General features: G+C 37.8%; 1 protein-coding gene across 2 annotated transcripts in view; it reads left to right on the forward strand.

Moving 5' to 3' along the window:
- Positions 1 to 25,024, forward strand: part of LOC104593057 (uridine kinase-like protein 3) — a 42,994-nt gene extending 17,970 nt beyond the window's left edge. The window contains exons 4-15 of one of the 2 annotated variants that reach the window (XM_010252724.3): positions 5,718 to 5,787; positions 7,956 to 8,074; positions 8,633 to 8,729; positions 13,595 to 13,674; positions 14,754 to 14,948; positions 15,200 to 15,283; positions 15,379 to 15,439; positions 23,363 to 23,423; positions 24,019 to 24,112; positions 24,203 to 24,275; positions 24,346 to 24,428; positions 24,544 to 25,024. In XM_010252724.3, coding sequence (XP_010251026.1) covers positions 5,718 to 5,787; positions 7,956 to 8,074; positions 8,633 to 8,729; positions 13,595 to 13,674; positions 14,754 to 14,948; positions 15,200 to 15,283; positions 15,379 to 15,439; positions 23,363 to 23,423; positions 24,019 to 24,112; positions 24,203 to 24,275; positions 24,346 to 24,428; positions 24,544 to 24,705 — 1,179 coding nt within the window. In that variant the 3' untranslated portion in view covers positions 24,706 to 25,024. The remainder of the gene's footprint in view (positions 1 to 5,717; positions 5,788 to 7,955; positions 8,075 to 8,632; positions 8,730 to 13,594; positions 13,675 to 14,753; positions 14,949 to 15,199; positions 15,284 to 15,378; positions 15,440 to 23,362; positions 23,424 to 24,018; positions 24,113 to 24,202; positions 24,276 to 24,345; positions 24,429 to 24,543) is intronic. The other variant, XM_019197011.2, reaches the window with a different exon arrangement.
- Positions 25,025 to 27,088: the final 2,064 nt, after the last annotated feature.

Below are 27,088 nucleotides of genomic sequence, written 5' to 3' on the forward strand. Positions count from 1 at the left end.
GTAATAAAACATCACAATGCAATCTAAACAACATAAAACTAGTCAAGATAACTCAGATAATAAAAATGGTGATTTCTATGACAATTCCATGTGTTGTTTGTATCCATTTGATAGGCAATTTAATAATGTTTCTATTGGTTCCTTGGTTATTCTTATCATAGAAAATTGTTTTAGTAATATAGAATATTTCTCTTGAAGCCTGATAATTTCTTAAGGGGAAAAAATCTTTCTAGGGCCCTAGAAAAATTCAGGCATCCTAAGATAAATCAAAAATGTTCATAGAGGAAAGATATAACATATAACATGTAAACTACGATAGAAAATTTGTAAGTTTACAAGTAACTAGAAAAGAAAAATAAAGATTAGAGCTTGTAGGTGAACAAGGAACTGCTTGTGTGTTGTCTATACATTTAACTGAATATTAGAAGGCAATAAGGCATAAAATAAAGCCATTGCCCAATTTTGGTTCCAACTATCTGGGGTCTTGGAAGGGGTGGACTGGATATGGACCTATCCTTTGGCATTTTTCACACAAAGTGGCTGCTCTCATATTCTCACCCTTGTCAACCCAAGATTTTGCCATTATATGAGGCAATGGCCTCTATTAGATTAAAAAAAAGGTAGTCCATTGGCTCCTGCCAATGTAGGGTTTGGGGAGGGACAGATGTATGCAGCCTTACCACTGCACATATAGGGAGGCTGTTTCCAAGATTTGAACCTTTCTCACCCAGGTTGCAATGGAGCAACCCAACCGTTGTGCCAAGGCCACCTTTTCATTCAATTAAGAGAGAAACAAACAATTAAATAAGACCCCACATCTATTTGTTTTCAAAGAAAAACTTAGTTGACATGCCAATCAGAAATTAAGAAAAATAACAAGGGTAGACAACTTTCACCAATTAACTTTTCAAATTCAAGAAAGTACGCATTCAAGAATGAGATCATGTAGACTAACTATTTACCCACTAAAGAGGATGCTAAAAATGGCAGATAGCCACATGCAAAAAAAGGCAGTAATAACAGTCTTGCTTGTCTATGTTGAGAAATATATTGTATTTGGGTTTTCTTTCAGGGAGAGTGTTGGAGGTTACAAGGGTATATTTGTAATATCGATAAATTTTGGGGACTTGTATGCAAGGTTCAAAGTATCAATACGTATCAGGCCGTATCGGGGGCTTCTCGATACCCCCCTACAGGGGGTGTTTTGGGATCCTGACCGATTCAGAGGGTAGATGGACCTTAAACCGGTCCCTCTGAAGCAGATTTGAAAAAACTAAAAAAATCAAAAAAAGCTACCGATACACCAATACCGGCATATCAGGTTTATTGATATTTTGAACCTTGATTGTATGTATTTATGGGAGGAAGAGGGCCTGTGTGTTATTCTGATATAATTTGGTCTCTTGCTTATTTAGGCCATTGGTTGTGTGGGATTAGGGTTGAGTGACTGAGGGCATTTGTTGTGAATTTGTAGAGAGGTCAGTCTTGTATCTCTTCTTCTCATAGTGAATGTTTTCTCTCTCTCCTTTGAATATAGGCTACCGAGATGAACCACGTTAAATCTTTGTTCTTTCTCTCTTTCTTCTTCCTATTTTATTCTTGGTTTACCATTCTCTTGCTGATTGACATGGTATCAAAGTAGGCCACGACCTGATCTGCTTTCCTTGTTTTTTAAACTGCACATTGGTCTGAACATTCTACTGTGTTTGTGTTCATCTCTCTTTCTGCTCATGGAACTCTCTTAGGGTTGTTTTGATTAGCCCTAATTTGCTGAACATTGAAGCTGCACTACTAGTGAAGAAGACTATGGAAGTGTTGAAGAAGCTATGGTGGTGCCGACAGTGGTGGATATGGTAGTAACAACTTTGGCAGTGGAGGTGGCAGCAACGGTAGCTACAATAGTGGAGGTTCTGGTGGAAGTGGTGCTAGTGGCAGCTATGGCACTGGTGGTGGAAACTCTGGTGGCTATGGAAATGCCAGCAGTAGTGGAAATTATGGTGTCGTTGTGGTGTAGGTGTTGAGAGCATGTTAAAGCAGCTGACTGCTCATTAAAACAGTTGACTGCTGCAGTTAATGTTGACCACTACCGTTAACAGTTGACTACTATTGGTAAATGTGTTTTGCAAGTTGGAAAAAAAGGCTTTAATGCCCCATGTTGCAGTGCTTTGTGAGTTGGAAATAAGGCTTTGATGCCTCAAGTTGTGGTTATTTGTGAGTTGGTGGTGTGTTTCTAAGGTCCCTCTTCTCGACAGTTCGAAGAGGGGCAGCTTTGTGATGTCATGATTGGTTCTGTGATCAATACTCATTGTGTGGTGATTAGTGATGGTTTGTGATTTGGTGATAACTTTGTTGGTGAATGTGTGAAGCTCCTTTGGTATTCGAGAAAAGTCTTAGTGATGTGGTAGTTTTTGGTGCATTGGTAGACTGTTGGTGAGTGTGTGAAGCTTCCTTGGTGTTTGAGAAAAGTTTAGTGATGTGGTAGTTTGTGGTGTATTGGTGCACTGTTGCTTCAGGTTGGTGATTACTAGATCATGACTTTGCTTTACTCCGGCTTTCCGATATGAGTTAATTTCGCTTTCTAACATCGAACTTTGGTCTCTAAGAGGCCCCTTCAACATCTCAAGTTTCATGGTTGTTGCTTCAACAGCACATCTAATTTTCATGGAGGTTGCTTCAACATCCTTACTTGCAAACTCAAGCTAGTTTTCCCACCTTGAGTTTAAGGGGGCGTGTTAAGAAATATATTGCATTTGGTTGTATTCTCATAAACAGATTCAAGTAGTTTTCAAAATACGCAGCAGTATTGTTTGAGCGAAATTGCTTAATCTTCTTCCCAAACTGAGTTTCAATCATTTTATAAAATACCATGGTCATCTGTAGAACTCCATCACATCCTTTTAACAAGTAGATCCATGTGCGTCGTTAATAGTAATCAATAAATCTGATAAAATAACAAAAGCCATCTACAGAAATAAGGGGTTAAAGGGCTTCACACGTCAGAATGGACTAAATCAAAAGGAGCTTGAATTTCACTACTAGAAATTGGATAAAGATTTCTACATTGTTTTGGCAATTTACACACTTCACAAACCAAACTCTGACTCAAAACAAACTTAAACAACTCAGGAAACCATCCTTGCACCAAAGAAAAAGACAAATGACCTAGCCTAGCATGCCATAAATGTAACCTAACTACCGACTCCTCATTTTCCCAACCATTGACAGTAGATGATTGTAAGGCTGAACTGATGTCTACATCAAAGTAATAGAGACCTCCAAACTCATGACAACTCCCAATCATTCTCTCCGTCAATTTGTCCTGAAAACACAATAAGTAGGAAATAATGTTATGTTACAATTTAAGTTTTTTGTAAACTTAGAAACAGATAATTGATTTGAAGCAAGATTGGGAACATGAAGTACAAATTTAAGAGAGAGATCCTTGCCTAGGTTAACTTCCCCCTTTCCAGAGATGGTGGAGAAGGAACCATCAACTACTCTCATCTTATCTTGGCCAGACATCAGACGATAAGAAGAAAATAAAGAAGACATGTGTGTCATATGGTTAGTAGCACCGAAATCAATAATCTAAGAGTTAGACACTATAGGATCAGTCGAGTAGAAATAGTACTTGATTTGGCAAGAGAAGAGGATGCAAGTGGGTTGTTTTACAATCAAGCCATGGCTCGGCTAAGGATTTCTACTTCATTAGTTGTAAAATCTAAGAATGACCTAGATGTGTGGGAACTAGTGGTCTTCCCATTGGAGGAAGAACAACTGTGGGTGTATTCTTTTGGTTTTCAGCACTATTACTTATGACAACATTTCCACTTGCTATTTGGCTCTTATGAGGCTTCTTGTCCTTAATGCAGCTGGTTTCAGATGTGGGTAAAGATCCAAAAAGTCTCTTTTAAATGCTGTCACCTCCACAATGAGTGCACTTGAGATGCCTCTTGTCTGAATTCTTTCCCCCTTTTTTGGCTTGAGGAAATCAAGGCTGAATGCTCTACAGGCTACACTTTGGTGTCTACTTGCATCTCTTTTCTTCCAACTTCTTTGTTCCTTACAAGATAGTAAACATGTTGTAAATCCAGAAGCTCATTTCTTCCCAAAATTTGAGATCTTATACTTTCATATATTGGATCCAGGCCAGCCAAGAACTTAAAAGCCTTGTCTTCTTCTATCTGTTTGTCATGCCTCTCCTTATCTCTTGCATTCTCCCAGTCAAGAACAAGATGGTGGTCCAGTTCTTCCCATAATCCTTCCAAGGTTGCAAAATAAGTTGCAATAGACATATCCCCTTGCTCAATGCAACAATATCTTGTTTTAGTCTATAGATCCTTGCATTGTTTTTCCATTGTCCATAGGTTTTAAACACCTTCTCCCAAATCTTAAAGACTGTAGGGAAGTGAGAAGTCCTTGCAACCCTTGGAGTCATTGAAACAAGCAGCTAGGACATAACAATAGCATTCTCCTTGCACCAAATTGAGTACTCAGCATCATCTTCTTTAGGTTCCTTCTTCTTTCCATTTATATAACCCATAAGCTCCTAGGAAGTAATGAAGAGTTTGGCTGAAACAAACCATTCTCTGGAATTGTATTCATCCAAAAACACACTGGTGATTTGCAGACTATGCGGATTTGGATTTTCTAGGTTTGAGGATCTCCCACCAGTCCTATTTTCCTTAGAGGGTACCTCTCCTGATATTATGGACATGTTTGGCTCCTAACAGCAACCCACAACTGTTGTCTTTCAAAAAAACAAGGTTTAAAAAGCTGCTGAAGCTGTGACTGAACTGAAACTAATACCCTGCTGAACTGATAACAGTCCTGTTGACTGTAAGTCCTGTACCCTTCCCACACCCACCGGATGTTAGAAGAAGCTTCATAGACTGGGAAACCTTACAACTGGACTGAGAGCAACCCCAGAAACTAAATCTGGACTGAGAACACTTCCTGAAATCAGGTATGGACTGAAAGCAGCTTCTGTAGGACTGAGAACACTTACTGAATCTGTAGTCGAATCTTGACTGTGAACAGTTTCTGTAATCAGTTCTTTCTCTCAGGATGAAACTAGGACTCTCCACTCAGTCCTCTTCCTATATCTATTCTACACAGATCTCTCTAGTAGCTGAATGGCTACTGGCTGCTGTAGAAAAGCTAACAGGGCATACACAGGCTGGGGGAACTCTCTTTGGTCCTACAAAGAGAAACCCTAGACACAGACCTTTCTGTAGTCTATGGTCGGACCTAGGGCTTCTTCACAGTAGACAAAGAGGAAAAAAAAGAAAAAAAAAGAGAACAAAAGATGGAAGAAAAAGAAGGGAAACTAGAACCAGTCAATCAGGTTGATTGATGCTCTGATACCATGTTTGCTGAAATGGTGAAGTAGAAGAGCAAGAAGAGATGAGAGGAGAAGAGAGCTGTGTATGGGCGGCAATCTATCTCCAGCCAGCCCTAGAAACTAGTATATATATTAACATTAAGAAGATACAATAAAAGGACTAGAATGCCCCTGATTAGTGATGGGACACCTAGACATTACAAGAACAAAACCATTTTAGGCCCAATAACATAACAGTAAAACATAGAATGTTAAGCAGGCCCACTAACACTAAATCACTTGACACAACAAGTACAATATGATGCCTACTTTTATTCTTTTTCTTTTTTTTTTCCATTGTTTATCTATACAAATGTATGCTATTGATTTGCAGGACTCATTTTACCGCATGCTGAGTAAGGAAAAGTTAAAACAAGTTCATGAATATAACTTTGACCATCCTGGTAAAGATCTTGTAGCAACTCTAACCTTAAATTTTCCACTAAAACAAGTACATCTTACATTAATATCACATGTTATAAACTTATTGCAGTTTCTTCTTTCCAAAGTCTTTCCTGGACAATGGGCTATCTTAAAATGTTCACATTGTTTATCACAAAATGGATTTACAAGAGATTTCTTGTCAATTACACCATGTATTTGTTGTAAAGCTATTCATTTAATAAGAACTTAACCATTGTTAATGCAAAGAGGAACTTACTAGCTGTTACTCATGTTATAAGAAAGTGACAGCTAGCTTAGCTCATGAAATCTTTTTTGGAAATATGATATCCATATACTCATTTAAATCCATATTGTACCTTTGTACTGATTTATTCATAAATAAAAGTGGGACTTTTACTTGTAAGGCATTCCTTTATTGGCTATATTCATGTGTAATTATGGAGTCCATAGGTAACATTTTAGGACATTTAGGTGATGAGTGAGACTTATCATGGGAGATCTAGGTGACCTGATTCCATGTAAACCTAGAACATCTCAACTAAGGGTGAACATAGGTAGTTCACTTATAAGGTTGGCATATAGACAATTTCCATTATATGGTGTGGTGAGACTCCAATTTGTCATGTGGGTGTGTACTGGATGCACACTGATATTGATCCATCAGATTTATATGTCACTGCTAATGGAATGGATCACTTAGAGTCTCAAATGCAAAGTCTTTTTTTTCCCTTGGACTTGGAGAGTTCTCGGGAGTGTAGTGTCACAATCAATCACTTTGATGTACGATGGGTGAGGTTACTATTGGATTGTAACTGACATACTTTGTACGTTGGTAGGTTGAATATGATGTTATGGTTTTGAGAATGTCCAATAAGAGATTTTTACACCCTCAAACAAGAGGAGAGTGTCACAGCCAAAAAGTTACCTGCATTAGGACTCTGGCCAGGAATTCTAGTTGGACTAGGACTTTGGTAATGGAATCTTAATGAGAGTAGGACTCCTATATAAGTTTCAAGGCAACATCAGGATTCGTATGGGAATTGGGACTGTTGGGGAGCAATCCTAGTTGTACTAGAACTCTAGTATTATTATCCCAGAAGTATGGGAAGAGTCCTTGCAGTGCTAGGATTCATAGGAAAGTTTCCTAGGGCTTGTCTTGTAGTGTCCTGATTGAATTAGGAATCCTTGGTATACTCGGGTTGTCATATTCTAGCACATGCTCTAGAAATGTTTCTGAGTAAGTAGGAGATCTTCACATGGTTTCTTAGTCTGAGCAGAACTCTTGGATAAATCCCATTTCGATAATGGTTGGTTCAAACAATGATACGTGTGGTTTTCTAACTAGATTCTAACACTATTGTGTGGAGGGGTAGAATTGTATTCACCTTTGCATGAGAGGCCTAAATGATAATTTTCAAGGACTTAAGAGCAATTGCAAAGGAGTTGTTTGACCTGACTGCAATATTAAAAAGATGTTCTAATCTTTGACCACGCATTATAAAGAAAGAGATGGAGATTCCTATCTAAAGGTGGAGAGAAGTTATTCTTCTCTTGTTTTGACCAAAACTCTTAAGTATAGGAAACCTTAATTGGACCTCACACCCTGAATATGCCTACCTCTCTATATATAAGATATAGAGCTCTAGAAAAGCAATTGAACGAACCATAATAGAGTGGTGGATGAACTACATTGACTAGTGCCCAATAGATCTAGACTGGAGTGCTGTTAAAGCCATAGGCAAAGGGAGCAGTGTGATTTCAGTTAGAGGATATCATTGGGCAGGTGGATCATGATATTCAAGAAAGAATTCAGAGATATCTTTCAGGAAAAAACATGGGAATCTACTCTTCACAGGTGCGACTAGGTTAGAAAAATAAAATAGTCATATTCCCCATGCATATCTTGGGAAAATAGTGAAATCAATTTGTGTACTTCAATGCAACTTCTCTTTCAGTCTTGGGGATGTTGGACCCACTGAACTTGGGATTGAATCCTACCTTCATTAATTCTAACTACTGACAGCTAACCATTTACCAATTACACATCAAAAAATATTTCAGTTTATTATACTCCACCGCCACACCCCTCCCCCAATAAAAAGAAAAAGATTAGTGAATGTGTGTAATGCTTCTTCATACATAATTTATTAATCTAATTTCTTTGCAGACGCCTTCGACACAGATCTTTTACTTTCTTGCATGGAGAAACTAAAACGTGGGCAAGCAGTTACTGTTCCAAATTATGATTACAAGAGTCGTAGAAACAATACGTTACCACAACAAAAGGTACTAAATGCATTTAATGTACATGGATTTCTTTATTAAGTGATATTTCAGATATATTACTTTGGAGCCTTTTCTATACTTTTATTGGATATGCTATAATAATGAGTGCCAAAAGAGCTTAAGTTTAATTCTTGAAGATGGCTTGTTTATGTCATGCTATTGATAATGAATAGGAAAACTTGATTAACACCTATAACTTAAGGACTTTGCAACCTATAATGCTGGTAATTTTTCTTTTTATTTATTTTTGAAAATAATAATTCTGGCAATTTCTTATTATAACTAGACTTATTTTATGGATGCTCCAAGAATAGTTTTGACCTTGTTTTTCCCACAAAGTTGCATTTGTGCAACCAGAAACAACATTTTTAATCATATCATGCATGATCTGAAACTAGTGTCCAGAATAAGGTGATACAGTGAAGTTAGATCCCCCAGCATTTTCTTTAGTTTGAATACTGTGTATTTTTGTCACTGAAATAGTACCAACTTTTTTACTATAAGTATACTTCTCTGATTTCAGTCAATAATTTGTTTTTTGTTTCTTCAAATATGTAGGTTAACCCATCAGATGTTATTATCTTAGAAGGAATACTAGTTCTTCATGATTCTCGCGTCCGTGATCTGATGAACATGAAGATCTTTGTTGATACAGGTTATTTTCTTTCAGTTTCCTCAAGTTTGATATAACTAAAAGAGTGTATAGATTCATGAGTTTAACAAAATAGGGAACTACAATAAAGCTTCAATCAGTTAAAGAATTATGACCTTGTCTTTAATTATAAGTTAAGCAAGCATCATATCATGATAATTGGCAAAAAGATGGTACTGACCTTCTAATTTGTTATTTTGGTGAAGTCACAAAATGAATCATATAATAAAAAAATCATACTATTTGCAGGATTTTATGATAAAAAAATAAAATTATTAACTAACAGTTTTCAAGGTATCGCTTTCTTGTTTGTTACCCCCCTCTAACTTATTCTGGAAAATCTAAGTACTGTTGGGATTTTATTCAAAGTAACATTGGAGATACTTAAGCCAGAGACATCTGTGGGCACCGGAGAGTGACCCACTTCATGGCCTGGTTATTGGAGTTGCCACCCATCATAGTAGAGAAAAGGGAGTGATGGGACTCCCAGTGTTCAAATTAAACAACTTTTGATTTATGGTGACTCCGTCATCAAGATAAGGCAGTCTGGGTAAGCTGGGAAGGAGAGAGGGAAGGTGTTAGGCACCTCTATCCCCTGTTAGAGCGAATGCCATTTCCTCTGAGCCAAAATAAAAAGGCTGAATTCAATTAAACAAGTAGCAGTTTTTGAAATACTTAACGGTTGGTACAAGCAGAGTGAAAATGCTCTAGAAAACTCTATTCTGCTAGTAAATTTGATGATAGTTTGACCTAGCTTTCAGCTACCACCATTATTAAGTATTTATGCTTTTTTTTTGTTCGTTGGATTTCTAGTTTAACCACAGAATGCTTAACTAAAATTGATTTAATCTGAACTCATTTGGTATCATCTTCCTCGACTCCCAAGTATTTGTATTGGAAGCCAATAAGTGTAGCAATACCGGGTTCCCCCTTCATGCTTCTCTTGGACCCAATCAGCTACTGTTCATCGAATTAGGAGAGGGGCAGAGATTAGGTTGAGTTCGGATTCAAGAGTTAAAAGGTTCGGAAACTCATTGAAATTAGGGCACCATCCTCCTTCATACTTAGGGGAGGATGGGAGCCCTGATCTCAATCGCCCTAAACCCCTCTTGCAGTTCATTCCAGGTAGGGAAAATTCCCAATAGTACCCTGTACTTTGGGCCTAGTGCCACTTTGGTCCCCAAACTTTAAAACGTGACAATTCAGTACCCGAACTTTCAAAATGTGTCAATCCAGTACCTGTCGTTAACCAATCCGTTAACCAGCTGTTAAGTGACATTTGAAAAGACACAAATTCCCTTTGAGTGTCATCTAATTTTCTTTATCAACCATCATCCACATGTTGATAAAAATGATTAGTCTCAAATCCTTGCCTCTTCTATTCAAGAAAGTTGGGGTAATGTCTCAGTGGGCACTCTGGTGACCCCAACTTTCTTGAACAGAAGAGGCAAGGATTTGGGACTGTTCATTTTTTGTCAATGTTTGGATGGTTGATAAAGAGAATTAGATGACACCCGAAGGGTATTTGTGTCTTTTCAAATGGCACTTAATGGCTGGTTAATGGGCTGGTTAACGGGCTGGTTAAGGGTAGGTACTAGATTGGCATGTTTTGAATGTTTTGGGTACTAAGTTGTCGCGTTTTAAAGTTCAGGGATCAAAGTGGCACTAGATCCAAAGTACAGGATACTAATCTGGAATTTTCCTTTCCAGGTAACAACAAAAGAAAGAGGAAACGATGGATCTCCTCTCTGCAATGTCTTCTTCTGCAAGTTGCAATGTCAAGCTCTTCCTATCTTTCCTTATAGGGAAAGAACGAAGAAGAAGAAGCCCCTCCTTCCTTATAGGCTCAAAAGGGAAAAAGCCCCTCCTTCCCTTTTTGGCAAAAATGGGAAAAAGAGTTTGAATAAAAAAATAAGATTATGCTGATGTGGCAAGAGTATTAAGAGAGAGGGGGAAGGGGCCCATGTCTAGGGGTGGCAATGAGCCGAGCTGCTCGAGCTCAGCTTGGTTTCAACCGAGCTCAAGCTCAAGCTTGAGCCCAATTCACTGGCTCGATTATGAAATGAGCCAAGCTCAAGCCTACTAGAGCTCGACTCGCAAGTCGGCTCGGATATATATATATAATACAATAATATATATAATAAAAATATTATAATTCTTAATTTTTATAATTCTTATTTTTTTAAATATCAAATAAAAATTATTTTTATATATAAATTTTTATTTTTATAAAATATTTTTTCTCAAAATCGAGCTCGAGCCTCGTACTATTCGGCTCGGCTCAGCTCGAAACCACCCCTACTCGTATCCCTAGGCTGATTTGATGCCTTGGGTCCCCTCCACCATCCCCTATTTATAGGGTTCAACTTCAAGTAGGGGTAGTTTGGACATTTTTTATGTTTGTGGGGTAAAAAGGTCCAAAAGAAGTGAATTTTTGGGTATTTTAGGTATGAAGATGTGTAGGGGTATTTTGAGAGTTTTTAAGGGTAAAATGGTCCAAAATGTGTGGGTTTGGGGTATTTTGTGAAGGAAGGTGTTGTGAGGGCATTTTGGGTATTTTTAGGGTTTTCAGGGGTAAAAAGGTCCAAAATGTGTATGTTTGGGGGCATTCTGGAATGAAAGGTGTGGGGTACTTTGGGTATTTTGATGGTTTTCAGGGGTAAGAAGGTCCAAACGAGGTAAATTTGGGGGTATTCCGGGAGAAAAGGTATGTGGGAGTATTTTGGATATTTTGATGGTTTCCAGGGTAAAAAGGTCCAAATGAGGTAAATTTGGGGGTATTCTAGGAAGAAAGGTGTGTGGGGTATTTTGGGTATTTTGATGATTTTCAGGGGTAAAAAGGTCCAAATGAGGTAAATTTGGGGCATTCTGGGAAGGAAGATGTGCGACAGTGCGAGGGGTGTGCTGGTTATTTTGAAGTTTTGGAGGTGGTTCTAACAAAAGTTGTAACAAGGGAATATTCTGATCCAAGGGTAAGAAGCTTTTGGGTGGTCAGGATTTACTTAGGGAGGGTTGCTGTGTTGATGCTATATCATGAGAGAATTGTGCAAACAAATGACAGCTTGCGAAATAGAATCTTGCTTGGTTTGAAGGATAGGAATGGAGTTTTTAAGTGAGATTTGGTGGGGTGAGGTTTTTGAGGGTTCCGGACTCGTTAACGGGGTCAAATGGGGCTAAAAAGGAAACTTACTTCGATCAAGGGGAAAATGGCTGAGCATTGAGATGAAATTTGATAGGCGAGGGTTTTAGGGTACTTGGAGTCTCTAGGGGGTGTCGGATTAGTCGTGCAAGGTGTCTAAAATAGGATTTGCAAGTTACAGGGGGGAAGTATCCACTTTTTGGGTGCTGACAACATCCGAAACTTGATGGTACTGAATCAAATCAATCAGTTATAAATTAAGGTTAAAGGACAAAAGTGACCTTCTTAATCATGTAAAACACTGTAAGTTTTATGAGTCCAATTATGATACTGATTACTGAAAATGTTTGGCACCTAAAAAGTGATAACTAATCAACTGGTATCATCCAATTGGTAACCAATCATTTAGTATTCACTCAAATTCCCGTGGGTTTCTGATTGGATAAAGTTTTTTTTTTCAGGCACTATACCTTTTTGGTACCATAGAAATGGACAAGTTTTATAAGATAAAAATAATTTCAGATGAGCCCTAGAACCCAGTGACAAATATAATTAATAGGGAGCTCTTTACAATTTGTCCTATTTGTAAATTTTCTGGCAGTATAGATTTTTAACTAGAAACGCTTTTCGCTGTTTATATTATTTTTCTTGTATCAGCTAATTTATTAAACATTTGAGGTACTTTTTGCATGGGTTTCTCTAAGAAAGCTATAAAAATCATAAAGTAATCTTTGACATGACTTTTTGAATTTATAAAGATATAGGTTAACAGTGTGACAGGTATGGAGAGGATTGATACTGCTTGCCTTTTCTGACTCTAGGATCTTGTCGATTTTATTGTTCTCTTCGAGAATCAAGTTGAATCATTGATATTTTCTTTGAAAATATGAAAGGAAGTGGAATTTTCTAAATTATCTGGGGTGTAAGACCATACTTCTTGCAGTTAACTAGCTGAAAACCTTTGGTATCTTCCCTGATCAAAACCTTTTATTACATCGAATTATGTTGTGTTTGTGCCTTGAATTCTTTATTGTGACCCACTTCGTGACCCTCTCCAAAACAAGATGAGAAAAACCTGCAGTGGTATGAACCTGATCCATATGCAGCTTATGGGTCCGACCCGATTACGATGTGTTATGTTGTTTGGGGCTTTTCTCTTTTATATATCTTGGGCTTTGAAGAGAAGTCAAGTGAGAGAAATTGGCTGTATTGGGGTTTAGGGTTTCTGTGAGAGAGGTTTTGCACAACTTTGTAATCGCCATTGCTGTTTTTATAGTGGATTTCTGCTCCTTCTCCCATGGACATAGGCTACAAGACAAACCACATAAATCCGTGTGTGCTCTGTTTCTAGTTTCTCTTTATCTCTATTTTATTTCATTTTTGTGCCATTCAAATCTGTATTTTCTGGGTTTTGCATAACAAATTATAATTATGTTAATGAATTTGCATGCATTTTCAACAGTGATCTTTGGAAAAGTAGTATTTAGGTGTTTTTTACTTATGACAAGAAGATCAAATTGAGCCTCTCTCTACTTTGTTGTCAATTAGTCATGTCTAGCATTCGGGGTTTGGGAAAGAAGGTCAAAGAATCCATAGTTCTTCCTAAGTTCTTTGCTTAAAGTGGAGAAAGTTGACATATTGTAGTTTAGTTATTCACTGGTATGTTTTTGAGATGTTTTGATATGGTTCCTTCACCTTATATGCTTCATCATAAATTCAATCAGTGCAGATTCTGATTTGCGGTTGGCAAGGAGGATCCAACGTGATACTATTGAAAGAGGCAGAGACATTCGAACTGTGCTGGACCAAGTGAGTGGGTTATCTTGCTTTTTGATGATTAGGTGATATTAGCAAAGTTTTCTTACTACTTATATCGCATTTTTCTTTTGGTGTAGGAAATGTTCTTTTATCTTATTAGCAATGTTAGAATCTGGTGTTTTCCCAATTTTGTATCTTCTTAATCTATTGGAAAAAAAATGCAGAACATTGGCCATTACCCAATGATAGTTCTGGCTATCTGGGGCTCTTGGGAGGGGTAGACTGGATATAAACATAACTTTTAGAAGAAAAATGGAATGCATTATAAACCACAAATGAAAGAAATATCTGCAAGCATTGTTAGAGTGCCTCATTTAAATAAGATTCTTATGGACGAAGGATCTGGTAGATGGAAGCATTTCAGTCATTGAAGGAGCAAAAATAACAATAAGTTGATATGAGGATATGTTTCCAGATGTGGCTTTTTCGTCCATGCTACAAGACCCACAAAATTGAAAATTCATGTTTCCTAAAATTAGGGTGGGTTCATCACTGAAGCGTGCAACAAGAACATACTAGAAATCTCTTTAAGATCTATGTGCCCAATAAAGAAAAGCAAACAATTGGGTTTGAGATTCTAAATCAGACTGTGCTCCCCTATATTAGATGTGTTTTTTGGCTTCTTTTCAGCAAGGTAAGAATTCTAGATAAATGGTGGATCTCTTTTGCTTTTTCTTTGGGGGTTTTTTGTAAGCCGTGTGGAATAAATAATTTGAATTTTTTCAAGCATTTGAAAATTTACAACATTATATAATTGGGTTTTCTTTCTAATATTAACACCTTTCTTAGTTCATTGACTTTATTAGGAATTATATTATTTGTTGTCCATTTTTTTAGTTGGGTTATTGTCCGTTGTCATAGTTTTATGTTGAAAAAAGATGTCTCATATGTTTGATACTGTGATTTTGATGACATGCATTCACATATATTCCTTTTGACATGTAATATGTGTCTCAAATGATGTATTTGTTTTACCTTGAACCTTTGTTCCTAGTAAGCTCATCATGTATAACCAATATTGTTATGTTACATATATATTGTTTCACCAACCTTTATTCCATGATCTGCAGTATTCAAAATTTGTCAAGCCTAGTTTTGAGGAGTTCATTCTTCCATCAAAGAAATATGCAGATATCATCATCCCTCGAGGAGGAGATAATGATGTTGCAGTTGACTTGATCGTGCAGCACATTCGTACAAAATTTGGTCAGCATGACCTATGTAAAATATATCCAAATGTTTTTATTATTCATTCAACATTCCAGGTAGGACTCAGCTTCATTTGGTATGACTGATGCATCTCTGTCCCCTTATAAAGAGTTTCTGTTGATTATATTATTGACTAGAGTTATTGAATTCTAGATGCTCTATGGTATATAATTAACTGTGCAATATTCTGAATTCCATAGTTCAAGAAGTAAACAAAAAAATTAAAGTTTAAAAATCCACCATGCCTTATTATAAAAAAAGAGAAAAAAGTCCATCATGTCTTAATAAATTTCCTTGCTTGTTCCAGATACGTGGAATGCACACACTTATACGTGATGTTAATTCAACAACGCATGACTTTGTCTTTTATGCAGACCGCCTAATTCGCTTGGTATAACAGTTTTGAGAAGAAGAGTATTAAAAAATGAAATGTATTTTTTCCTTGAGCTGGCGCAGTTAGATGATGATTCTAAATGGTTGGTTTAGGTTGTGGAGCATGGCCTAGGTCACCTTCCATTTACTGAAAAACAGATTATCACACCGACAGGTAACTACGAAATGTCATTTGCTACATGTACCACCTATCAGAGATGGATGGGCACTGTATGTTTCTAGCATTTACCTTAGCATACTATCATTTCACTTTATCTTTCTCTTCATCTCTGTGAACATCTGAAAGAGTTTTTTCCAATTCTTTTCTCCTTTGCATCAAGGTGTTTCTGCCAATACGAAGGTGTACCATACTTCATATATAAAGCAAACAGGTTGAGTTTTGAATGCATGAAGTCATCAATTACAATAATTACTAGTCAAAATCAATGTTTTAAAACCTAATCCACATGCTGAACCAATCTCTAGATGAATGGGTCACCAGTTCAACTATCCAAGTCAATGATCAACCCTTTTTACAGCAACAAAAAGTTTTCAGAGAGAAGATAATATAAAAACTGGAGACCTGGTTAACAGGTCAAATGGCTCAATGGTTCAACCATCAAGGTCAGCAGGTTGTTGACCAAGTCAATGATCACCAGGTTGCCAGTCCAACTGGCCAAATCAACAACAGGTTGAAAACATTAGTCAAAACCTATGCTAAATTCATGTTGATGCTACTTGTCTGCTTGCAAATGCTGGACTGATTGGACCACTAATAGTCACTTGATATTAGTAGATGTAAATCAGTCCTCTAATATCAAGATTAAACTTAGTGATTAGCAGAATAAAACAGATCTGAATAGCTGTACAAGAGAAGAAGATGGCGAAGAGAAGACGGAGTCTTATTATTCTCCATTCTCCTCTAACCCTATTTTATTAAGATCTAAAAGTTTGATGATGACAAGAATGCCCTTAAGTGGGCGGCCAGCTTGGCAGTTACATAAAGAAAATAAAACAAGAATAAATAACAGGCCCATTAAGTGTGGCCCATCAACATAAAATAAAAGATATTACAAGAGTGGTTGTTAGGGCCCATTCGGCCCAGTCTCTTTACACTCCCCCTCAAGCTGAGCATAGATGTCAATCATGCCTAGCTTGCTTATATAGTGTGTCAATTTCCCCCTTTGAACTCCCTTGGTCAAGATATCAGCCAGTTGCTCTTCTGATGTGATGAATGGTAAACAAACTTCTCCTGAAGAGACTCTTTCCCTTATGAAATGCCTATCAACCTCAATGTGCTTAGTTATGTCATGTTGAACAGCATTATGTGCAATGTTGATAGCAGCTTGGTTGTCACAATAGAGCATCATTGGTTTCTTGTAGTCCACCCCCAATTCCTTTAGAAAGGATCGTAACCATAGCAATTCTGACACACCATGAGCCGTTGCCCTGTATTCTGCTTCAACTGAGGATCTAGCAACTACTGATTGTTTCTTACTCCAAGACACAATATTCCCAGCAACCAGAGCACAATAACCAGAGGTGGACCTTCTGTCATCAATACATCTTGCCCAATCTGCATCAGTAAAGGCTTCCAGCTTCATGTGACCATGCTTAGCAAATAGAATACCTTTCCCTGGACTACCTTTCAAGTAGCACAGAACCTTTTCTGCAGCAGCTAGATGAGTATCTCTGGGAGAATGCATAAACTGACTAATAACACTTACTGCATAGGAAATATCTGGTCAAGTCATGCAAAGGTATAACAACTTCCCAAGCAGTCTCTGGAATACTCCCTTATCAGACAAAGGTTCACCATCTGTGGCAGAAAGCTTATGATTAGGATCAATGGGAGTGGAGATGGGTTTAGCTCCAAGTTTACCAGTTTCAGCAAGAAGATTAAGGACATATTTGCGCTGAGATATGAAGATACCATCCTTAGATCGAGCAACTTCAATGCCCAAGAAATACCAAAGATCTCCCAAGTCTTTGATTTCAAATTCAGAGTTGAGAAATCCTTTTAGTTTACTGGCCTCTTCAATGTCTTTACCTGTGACCACAATGCCATCAACATAAACAATCAAGAAGGTCACCGGAGAGTCATTTCTCTTCAAGAACAGTATGATCAGATTGTGTTTGAATGTAGCCAAAGGAGACAAGAGCAGCCCGAAATCTCTCAAACCAAGCCTGAGGAGATTGTTTGAGACCATAAATAGATTTGTGTAGTTTACACACCTTGCCTTTCATTTCTTTCCCATACACTCCTGGAGGTAGAGACATATAAACCTCTTCATGCAGGTCTCCATTCAAGAAGGCATTTTTAACATCAAACTGGTGTAGGGGCCAGTCAAAAGTAGCTGCTAGAGAAAGTAAAACCTTGACTGAAGTCATCTTAGCAACAGGAGCAAATGTCTCAAGATAGTCAATGTCATACATTTGGGTGTAACCCTTAGCAACCAACCGAGCCTTAAACCTCTCAACAGAGCCATCAGAGTGATACTTAATGGTAAACACCCATTTACAACCCACTGGTTCCTTCCCTTCTGGCAAGTCCACAATATCCCAGGTATGGTTCTTATGCAATGCATCAAGTTCAGTCATCATAGCATCCCGCCATTCAGCTTGAGATAATGCTTCTGGTACAGACCTGGGTATCACATGGGAAGAAACAAAGGCAAGAAAGGAGTAGTAGGAAGGGGAGAGAAGGTTGTAAGATAAGTGTTTGGAGATACAATGGGTTGTACACTTCCGCTTGCCCTTGCAAAGAGCAATAGGAAGATCAAGGTCTGGGACAGTCAAAGATGGGTCAATAGAGGGCTGACCTGTTTCCTCAGGAACGATGGGAGTGGCAAGATGCTCTTCTAAAGGAGTGGAAACAACCTGCACATGTCTAAATCTCTGCCTTTGGTACCACCTTTGGAGAGTAGGAGCAGAAGCAAGAGGAGGAGCAGGGATATCAGAGGTAGGTCTAGTGGAAGAGGTGGACACCCCATGACCGGACTCACAAGGGATGGGAAGAGGAACAGCTGGAGACATAGCAAAGGGCTCATCAGATTTCTCCCCCTTAGGAGGAATACTAAAGAAGGGAGTCAACTCAGCAAAAGTGACATCCCGAGATATAAAGCGGGTGCCACGAACTGGATCAAAACAGCAATAACCCTTCTGTGTGGAAGCATATCCCAGAAACACACACTTATGAGCCTTAGGTTCAAACTTGTGCCTTTGGTGACTATGAATATGCATATAGCAAGTACACCCAAACACACGGAGAGGAAGAGAAAAGAGATCCTCATCTGGGAAGAGAAGACTAAAAGGAGTTTTAAAGCCAAGGACCCGAGAGGGCATACGGTTGATCAGAAAGGTAGCAGTAAGAACAACATCGCCCCAAAACTTTACAGGAACATGGGATGCAAACAAGAGGGATCTGGCAACCTCAACCACATGCCTGTTTTTTCTTTCCGCCACCCCGCTTTGTTGTGGAGTGTAGGAACAGGAACTTTGATGAATAACCCCAAAAGTTTCAAGATAAGTGGAGAGGGTTCTCTCAAAATACTCCTTAGCATTGTCAGAGTGAAATATTTTGATACGAGTATTAAACTGGGTGAGGATGAGTTCATGAAAATTTTTCACAATAGCTGGTACTTCATCCTTGGATTTCATGAGATAAATCCAAGTGTAACGTGAATAATCATCAATAAAAAGGATAAAGTACCTGTAAGCCCCCATGGTTGGCATGTGATATGGCCCCCACACATCAGAGTGAACAACATGGAAAGGAGAAAGTGATATTTTATTGCTAATTGAATAGGAATGTCTACAACGCTTTACCAGCTCACATGATTCACAATGAAGACTCGATAAAGACACTCGTGTAAACATATCTAGGAACAGATGACTCAAAGCAGAAAAAGACAAGTGACCAAACCGAAAATGACATAATAAAATTTTGTTAACAGACTCTGACAGGACCGACTCTAAGGCAACTCCATGAGGTGGTCCCAAAGCTTGATCCGGTGTGTCCAACAAGTATATTGCGTTCGCCTCATGGCCACTCCCAATCATCCTCTGAGACTGCAGGTCCTGAAAAACACAATGAGTGGGAAAGAAGGTTATGCTGCAATTCATGGACTTTGTTAAGCTACTAATAGATAAGAGGTTTGTGTTAAGCTTAGGGACACGAAGAAAAAAAGATAAGAACAGAGTGTCAGAGGTCTTTATATCACCTTTACCAGAGATGGGGGCAAGGGACCCATCGGCAAGGGATATTTTCTCTTTCCCAGAGAGAAGGTGATATGAGCAAAAAAGGTTAGATAGACTGGTCATATTGTCCGATGCACCGGAATCGATAATCCAAGGGATTTTATGATTACCTGAAATTGAAGCATGATTTGCAGAAGCACGAGTACCTGAGTGAGCAAAAGCCGATGAAGATGATGTACTGTTGGAAGGGTGAGCTGAAGAAACTGTAGCTTCCAGGTGATTTAGGAGCCTCCCATACTTCTCAAAATCCAGCTTCATTGCAGCCAACTGCTCAATGGTTGATTTCTCTTCACTCTCCTTACTTCCCCCTTCAAGTACCGTAGCAGCATTAGCAGTCTTGGGTTTTCCCACCTGACTTCCCTTCTTAGGGTTATTATTGTTCTTAAACCTATCAGGGAGAAGTCCAGGATGAAGTTTCCAGCAGGTGTCCTTTGTATGTCGTGGTTTCTTGCAACATTCACACACATGCTCTCTTTTCTCAGTAGGGCCCTTTGGTTTCATTCCCGCATGTGCAAAATGTTCTGTAGGTGGACTCTGCAACTGAACCTGCCGCCTACTCTCCTCACTACTTATCATAGCATATGCCTGTGAAAGAGTAACCTCATCCCTGGCCAAAATATTCTGTCTGATAATATCAAACTCTGGGTTGAGTCTAGTGAGAAACTCAAACACCCTATTTCTCTCCACCAGCTTTCTATACATTTCAACATCCTTTTTACTCTCCCATACCACTGTCTCCATAACATCAATTTCTTGCCATAGGGATTTTAGTATAGAGTAGTAGATTGCTACACTCTTCTCCCCCTATCTCAAGTTTTTCACATCACTTTTCAATTTGTACGCTCTAGCTACATTCAGTTTCTGTGAATAGGTCTCAGTTATATTGTCCCATATCTCCTTAGCCGAAGACATCCAGAGATAGTGCTGGCTTATATGGGGTTGCATAGAGTTAACTAACCATCCTATAACAGTATAGTTCTCTTGCATCCATTTTTCAAATTCAGGGTCTGTCTCTTCGGGTTTTACCTTACTGCCTTGTGAGATACCCGAGTTTTCCTCTACTACAACCATAGATTTTTATAGACTGTGCCCAAGCAAGATAGTTCGTCCCATCTAGCTTAATTGTGGTAACACCAGTCAAAACGGAATCTACTGAGGCAGGTCCAGAAACCGGCACCTGCTTGAACTCACTTCCGTATGTCTCCATTAATCAAACGGAAATCAAAGAACAGAAATTTTGACTATGTAAACTTACTTGAAGTCAAACCAGAACTTGGGTGCTTGAAAAACTAGGGTTTTGCTCCGTCCAGCAAATGGAAGGAAGAGAGAAGATGCTGCCGCACCTACCAGACTAACCCAAACTCTTCCAAACCTGAACCGCCCTCCTTTAGCAGTCACAAGACACCTTCCAAGCACAGAGCGCCACACCCGAGCTTCACCTTTCCTGGTAACCTCGAAAATCTCTAGTCGGTTAGGGTTTCGGGCAGCAGCAGAACAGCATCACTTCTTGGCAAAATCTAGCCAAAACTAAACTCTCCAAACCCTTCTACCAACTAGGCAAGTGATTCTCTATACTATAGAGAACCTATCTCTCCATACACTCTCTTGATTTTAGAGTGTACAGGAACGAAGAAAAAAGGAAGAGGAACTAAACCCGCTTTGATACCAAGATGTAAATCAGTCCTCTAATATCAAGATTAAACTTAGTGATTAGCAGAATAAAACAGGTCTGAATAGCTGTACAAGAGAAGAAGATGGCGAAGAGAAGAGGTAAGAGAAGGAGTCTTGTTATTCTCCATTCTCCTCTAACCCTATTTTATTAAGATCTAAAAATTTGATGATGACAAGAATGCCCTTAAGTGGGTGGCCAGCTTGGCAGTTACATAAAGAAAATAAAACAAGAATAAATAACAGGCCCATTAAGTGTGGCTCATCAACATAAAATAAAAGATATTACAAGAGTGGCTGTTAGGGCCCATTCGGCCCAGTCTCTTTACATTAGTGAGTACTAAACTCAATTCTGTAATGCCTTGTTCTGATATATGGAGTTGTGAGATGCATACTGTTTTTATTCCACTCTCTAAAGGTCAAGGCCATATCATTGGGTAAATTATAGGTATCATATTTCTCTACCACTCAACCCACATCTTTCTGTGGCTCTTCTAGAACTCACAACTTGCACTGGATTGCTTCTTATTGGTGCATTTGGCAGTCTTTGGCTCTTTTCCATCATTTGGTCACATATTGGAGCTATATCTAGATTCCTAGACATGCATTCACTTTCCACTTGTATATCTCAACTAGTAATGCCAATGAGTACCTGATACCTGCATAACTGATGGACCTGAAACTGGCAAAAGGGACCTGGATCTAACATTGGGACCCATTTACTGGTTCCAGGTCTGGAATACTTGCTAGAGGTCAGGCTCAGGAGCCAAGGTATCTGCCAAGTGTTGGACATATCTAGGTTTCATTTTGTGATATTTGAACAAAAATAATTAATGAGTAGTACTTCCAAAACCTTTTCTCCATGATTGAGTTATCAAATTCAGTGTTTAAGATAGTAGTTTTCATTTTTTCAAGCATCAGGTGTTTGACAGATCAGGTCAGGAGCCAGTTGTTGTAGCTTCAAACCCTTACAGCAAGACTGGACTTGGTATACGTAATAGGATTTGGGCCTGGGTTTGCCTGGACCCAGCTCACTGACCCAACCCCATTGACACCTCTACTCTCAACTTCCTCATCTCCACTAAACTTGATTTGTGGATGTATTTTTCTTGATTTCCCAACATACCACTCCATACATCATCATTGTTCTGATCATAATCTTATAAAACTTACCTATAATTTGATAATAAGTCCAGATGTATTTATTGATTTCATCCACGCAACCTAATTCTATGGATGAGATCCTCTTCAATCTACCTCTCTATGTATTACCAAAACCAAGGAGTAGAAATGGCCAACTTGAATTAACTCTTACTCAGCAATTCTAATTTTATCACCATTTGTACTCAATTTGAGTGAGTATGTTGGATATTATTAATGCGGCAATAGGAACTGCACACTTTAATGACAAAATTGTTAGATGAAAAATCAGACAATTTGTTCATCTGATATGCAGTTGTTAGCTTCTTCAATATCATTGTTAAATTCTTATCCCTTAATTCTCATGATATCACATGAATATTGATGCCGGAGAGTCACGCTGCTCCTTTAGTTGGTCCCAAAATTTATCTTGAACAGAGGAAACTGCTGGGCTACCTGGATATGGCAAGGGCATTGCTGGATATGGTATCAAACACAAAATTTACACTAAAAAATGAAGCATCTGCATTCTGCTATAACACAGCACCCTTGAACAGAAACCGTACCTTCTTTTTTCTCTTCAAAAAGACCATTTTCTTCTTGAGTTTCTCAGCTTGCTTCAGGTAGCAAGAACAAAGTTCTAGTTTTAACTTTAAAACAACAGAAGGCTATGGAAGCTTCATTAAAATTGATCCCACTGCCAATTCTATTGGAGAAAACTTTCATTTAAATTTTGAATCCTCTGGTTTCTCCATTTTCCAAGGCTGTGCAGAGATTGTACAACTACCTGGACCAAGTTATAATTTGCAAAGATAAAGTAATCAATTGAACCAATATCAAAAATAGAAGGAAAGCTATATAACCCGTATTGGATATAGAACTAAAATATCAAGGACTTGGTTTATTTACGTACATAAGTTCTGATCCATTCCAAAGTTTTGAAATTGAATTTAAAATATCTAGTTTAGATGGATATTTATTTGGAACCATATATAACAGTACTTTGACTTGTCTCTTTTACTTGCTGCAGGATCTGTGTATAGTGGTGTTGTTTTCTGTAAAAGATTATGTGGAGTTTCAATAATTAGAAGGTACATGATCTAGTGCTTTATTTTGTAGGATCTCCAACATATTGGCACAACAAAAATAAATTAGTTAAAACAGTTTGACATTTTAATAGGTTCCGACATCTTAATGTCCTCTGTAACATCTAAAAGGTTCCAAGTATACATCTTCTCTTTTCTCATATAAATCTTCCTTTCAATGCTCTCAGTAAGGGTGTTTGCAATCCATGAGCAATCCGTAAGTAGGGGCAAAGGTATTGAGTTACTGGATAATAAATCATTGTGTGTGATTTTTACTCCCTATAGTCTTACTCAAGCAATTCCTGTTATTTTTTTCCATGTACGAGGAATTGTTAATGCCCATTATCTTGAATTGGAACAGGAATGGTAATTCTTCTATTAAATAGTAGGAACAAAGATAGAATTCTTCCCACCTATTGCTTTTAATTGCCCACATTAAGGGCATTTCTATCTTTTGACATGAGATTAGTGGAAGATATTTTAGCAATTGCACACCCCTTACATGGAATAAGCGAGTAGATCTCTATTCCTATTAGTATGTTTCGCATTCCTCATCAACTATCATTTTTCTTGTTGCTTGACATGTCTGGTTTGTGAACAGTGGGGAAAGCATGGAGAATGCATTGAGAGCATGTTGTAAAGGGATCAAAATTGGTAAAATCCTCATCCATGGAGAGGGTAACAATGGCCCACGGGTTCGTGGAGAGGACTAGATGTCCCATATACCATTCTCTTTTATCCTGCTTTCGGAGGGTTTTCTCATATTGCTACTAACATTATTGCAGCTGATGTACGAGAAATTGCCAGAGGATATTGCAAGCCGTCATGTTTTATTGCTCGACCCAATTCTGGCTTCAGGTTTGAACACATACATATCACCACAGTTCCATTATCTAAAGATGGACTAAAAAGGCCTGCAATCAATTAGGGAATTCTTCTGTCCAAGCCATTTCACTTCTAGTGAGCAAGGGTGTCCCAGAGTCCAACATCATTTTTCTGAATCTTGTAGCGGTAAGTCACATTGGTTTCTTGCTTCTTGGGTGCCACAGTCATGAAAATCAAAGCATGAATGCATGATCTTCTCTTATTGGTTCCTGAAGGTTTAACTTTACAACCATTTTTACAGACTCCTGAAGGGATACATACTGTTTGCAAGAAATTTCCAGAACTGAAGATTGTGACATCAGAGATCGACGTATCACTGGACGATGACTTGCGTGTCATTCCGGGCATGGGGGAATTCGGGGATCGTTACTTTGGCACAGACGAAATGCCACGACAGCCATGAAATATCAGTATAAGAAACCGTTAAAAACACCATTGCTCAATAACTGTCGCTTTTCTTGGGATAAAAGTTTTGGGGGAAATTGTAGCGTCTTTAAACTCACATGACTTTTCACCGTTAGCGGCGTACATTTACAGAAGTTATCAATATCAGCATAAATGTAAAACATTCAAACTCACCATCCGTCACATCACCGTTAGCGTACATTTACAGAAATTGTCATTATCAGCATAAATGTAATTTTTATGACCAAATTACCCCTAAACGGCGAATCAGCCTTATTAAACATATTTTTATGATTAAAATGCCCTTAAATGCCCAATTGCCTTGCGTATTATACTTGTTGAGAAACGTTTTACTGTCATTGTATTATTTGAAAGTATTCCAAAAAAGCTTAAAACTAGGTTTTGAGTCGAATAATAACAGGGACATTTCTGAAATATTGAAAAATGGGCCAAATATAACCTATGAAGCTACGACATGCGTTCCCTAAACCTATTAGTCTGTTTAATGTCAAGTTAATGACATGCTTTCACTAAGGCCATGTTTGTTGCATTGCTCTGGTTCATTTTCTTAATTATTGTTCATTTTAGGTAAGAATGGGCAAGCATTTTTATTTCATAATTAGTGTTTAGATACAAAATTCTTGACAAGGGCTACATTTTTTGAGGAAATTCTACCTATAAGACTGTTGCTATGGATGTTTATTTTTGCGAAAGCATTTTTATAAAAGCATTTTTACGAAAGTACTTTTATGAAAGTACTTTTATGAAAGCACTTTTATGAAAGCATTTTTACGAAAGTACTTTTATATATGAAAATACTTACGAAAGCACTTTTATGAAAGCATTTTTACGAAAACATTTTTATGAAAGCACTTTTACAAAAGCACTTTTGTAAAAGTACTTTTGTGGAAATACTTTTATGAAAGTACTTTTACGAAATCACTTTTACGAAAGTACGAAAATACTTTTATTAGTACTTTTACAAAATCACTTTTATGAAAACACTTTTGCAAAAGTACTTTTACGGAAGTGCTTTTATGAAAGTACAAAAGCATTTTTACAAAAATACTTTTATAAAAGCATTTTACGAATTTACTTTTACAAAACATCTATGCCAATTGGTAAACATCAACTATTGGAGACCTAGGCTAGCAGTTTGTGAATAACGACACAATTTTTTTTTTTTTGAAGAATGAAAATGAGGCAACTAGGGCACTTTTAAGTATAAAAAGAATTCATTTTTAAGAAAAAGGTGTTTGGTTCATAACAATATTTTTTCATTCTGTCTATTTTTATCTATTCTTTTCTATCTTAAACTTTCATCTAGGTAAGAATAAGAATTGAACCAAACATCGCCTAACGTTTTGAAAAGTTATAGCGTGAGCTATAGCGGAAATGGGCCGTCTGATATGCGTGTTTGGATGCACGTTTAATTGGAATGCATCACCGATCACTACTTCCTATTTTGTTTATTGTGCTTTTTTTGGCGGGGGGGTAAGTTTTATTACTAAGTAATCTATTAATTAATATTTAATAATTGGGATTTGTGAAAATAGTCTACTAATTAATCATCCACTTTGGATGGTTCATGGGATGCGAGTAGACCGAAGAAAAGTGCAACGCCACCGTGCATGCACATTCTATGGCTGCTAGAAGGTCAAAGGTCAAAAAGGAACGAATCTTGGGGCTGGTCCCATGACTTAGCTGGGCGACTCATGTGTACCCAACGACCCATATATATCATGGTCATTATTTTTATTACAATAATTTGTTATATATATTGTTATTATCATTATTATAAAATTTTGCAATAAATAATCAAGACTTTTTATACATTAATTTTAAAGGGATTATCAAAAAATAATAATCTTAAATTAGAGGAGCGTATCTTTCTTTGTAGCCTTCAGGCAAAGGACTTCATTAATGTTCTTTAGGCTCAGTTTGGAAGGAGTACAGATACAAATTTGTAGAGTGTAAAATCTTACATTTTATATTATTTTGTATGTATTTGTACAATACATATTTGTATTTATACTTCTTCCAAATTGAGCCTTAGTGGAAATATGGGAATTCAAGGCCTCCAGAAAGAGGAGATGACCGCCCAAGTAAAAAGATTCAGCTAATGACAAAGCAAGTGTGACCGATTTACAAGTCACTTTATTATAAGACTTTTGCACAAAAACCATGGTTTTCAAAACCAGACCGGATAGTCGGACCAGAAAAACCGGGAATTGGTCACTTGACCGGTTATGTTTTTCCCCAAAACCGTTTTTTCCCCAAAATCATTGATTTTGGTCAGCAAACCGTTGAACCGGCCGGTTAACCGTTCGAATGGTTTTGACCATTTTTCAAATTTTAATTTTTTTTATTTTTTTTGTTAG

The sequence above is a fragment of the Nelumbo nucifera genome, chromosome 3 (genome assembly GCF_055504915.1).
Source record: "Nelumbo nucifera cultivar China Antique chromosome 3, China Antique-T2T, whole genome shotgun sequence".
NCBI lineage: Eukaryota > Viridiplantae > Streptophyta > Magnoliopsida > Proteales > Nelumbonaceae > Nelumbo > Nelumbo nucifera.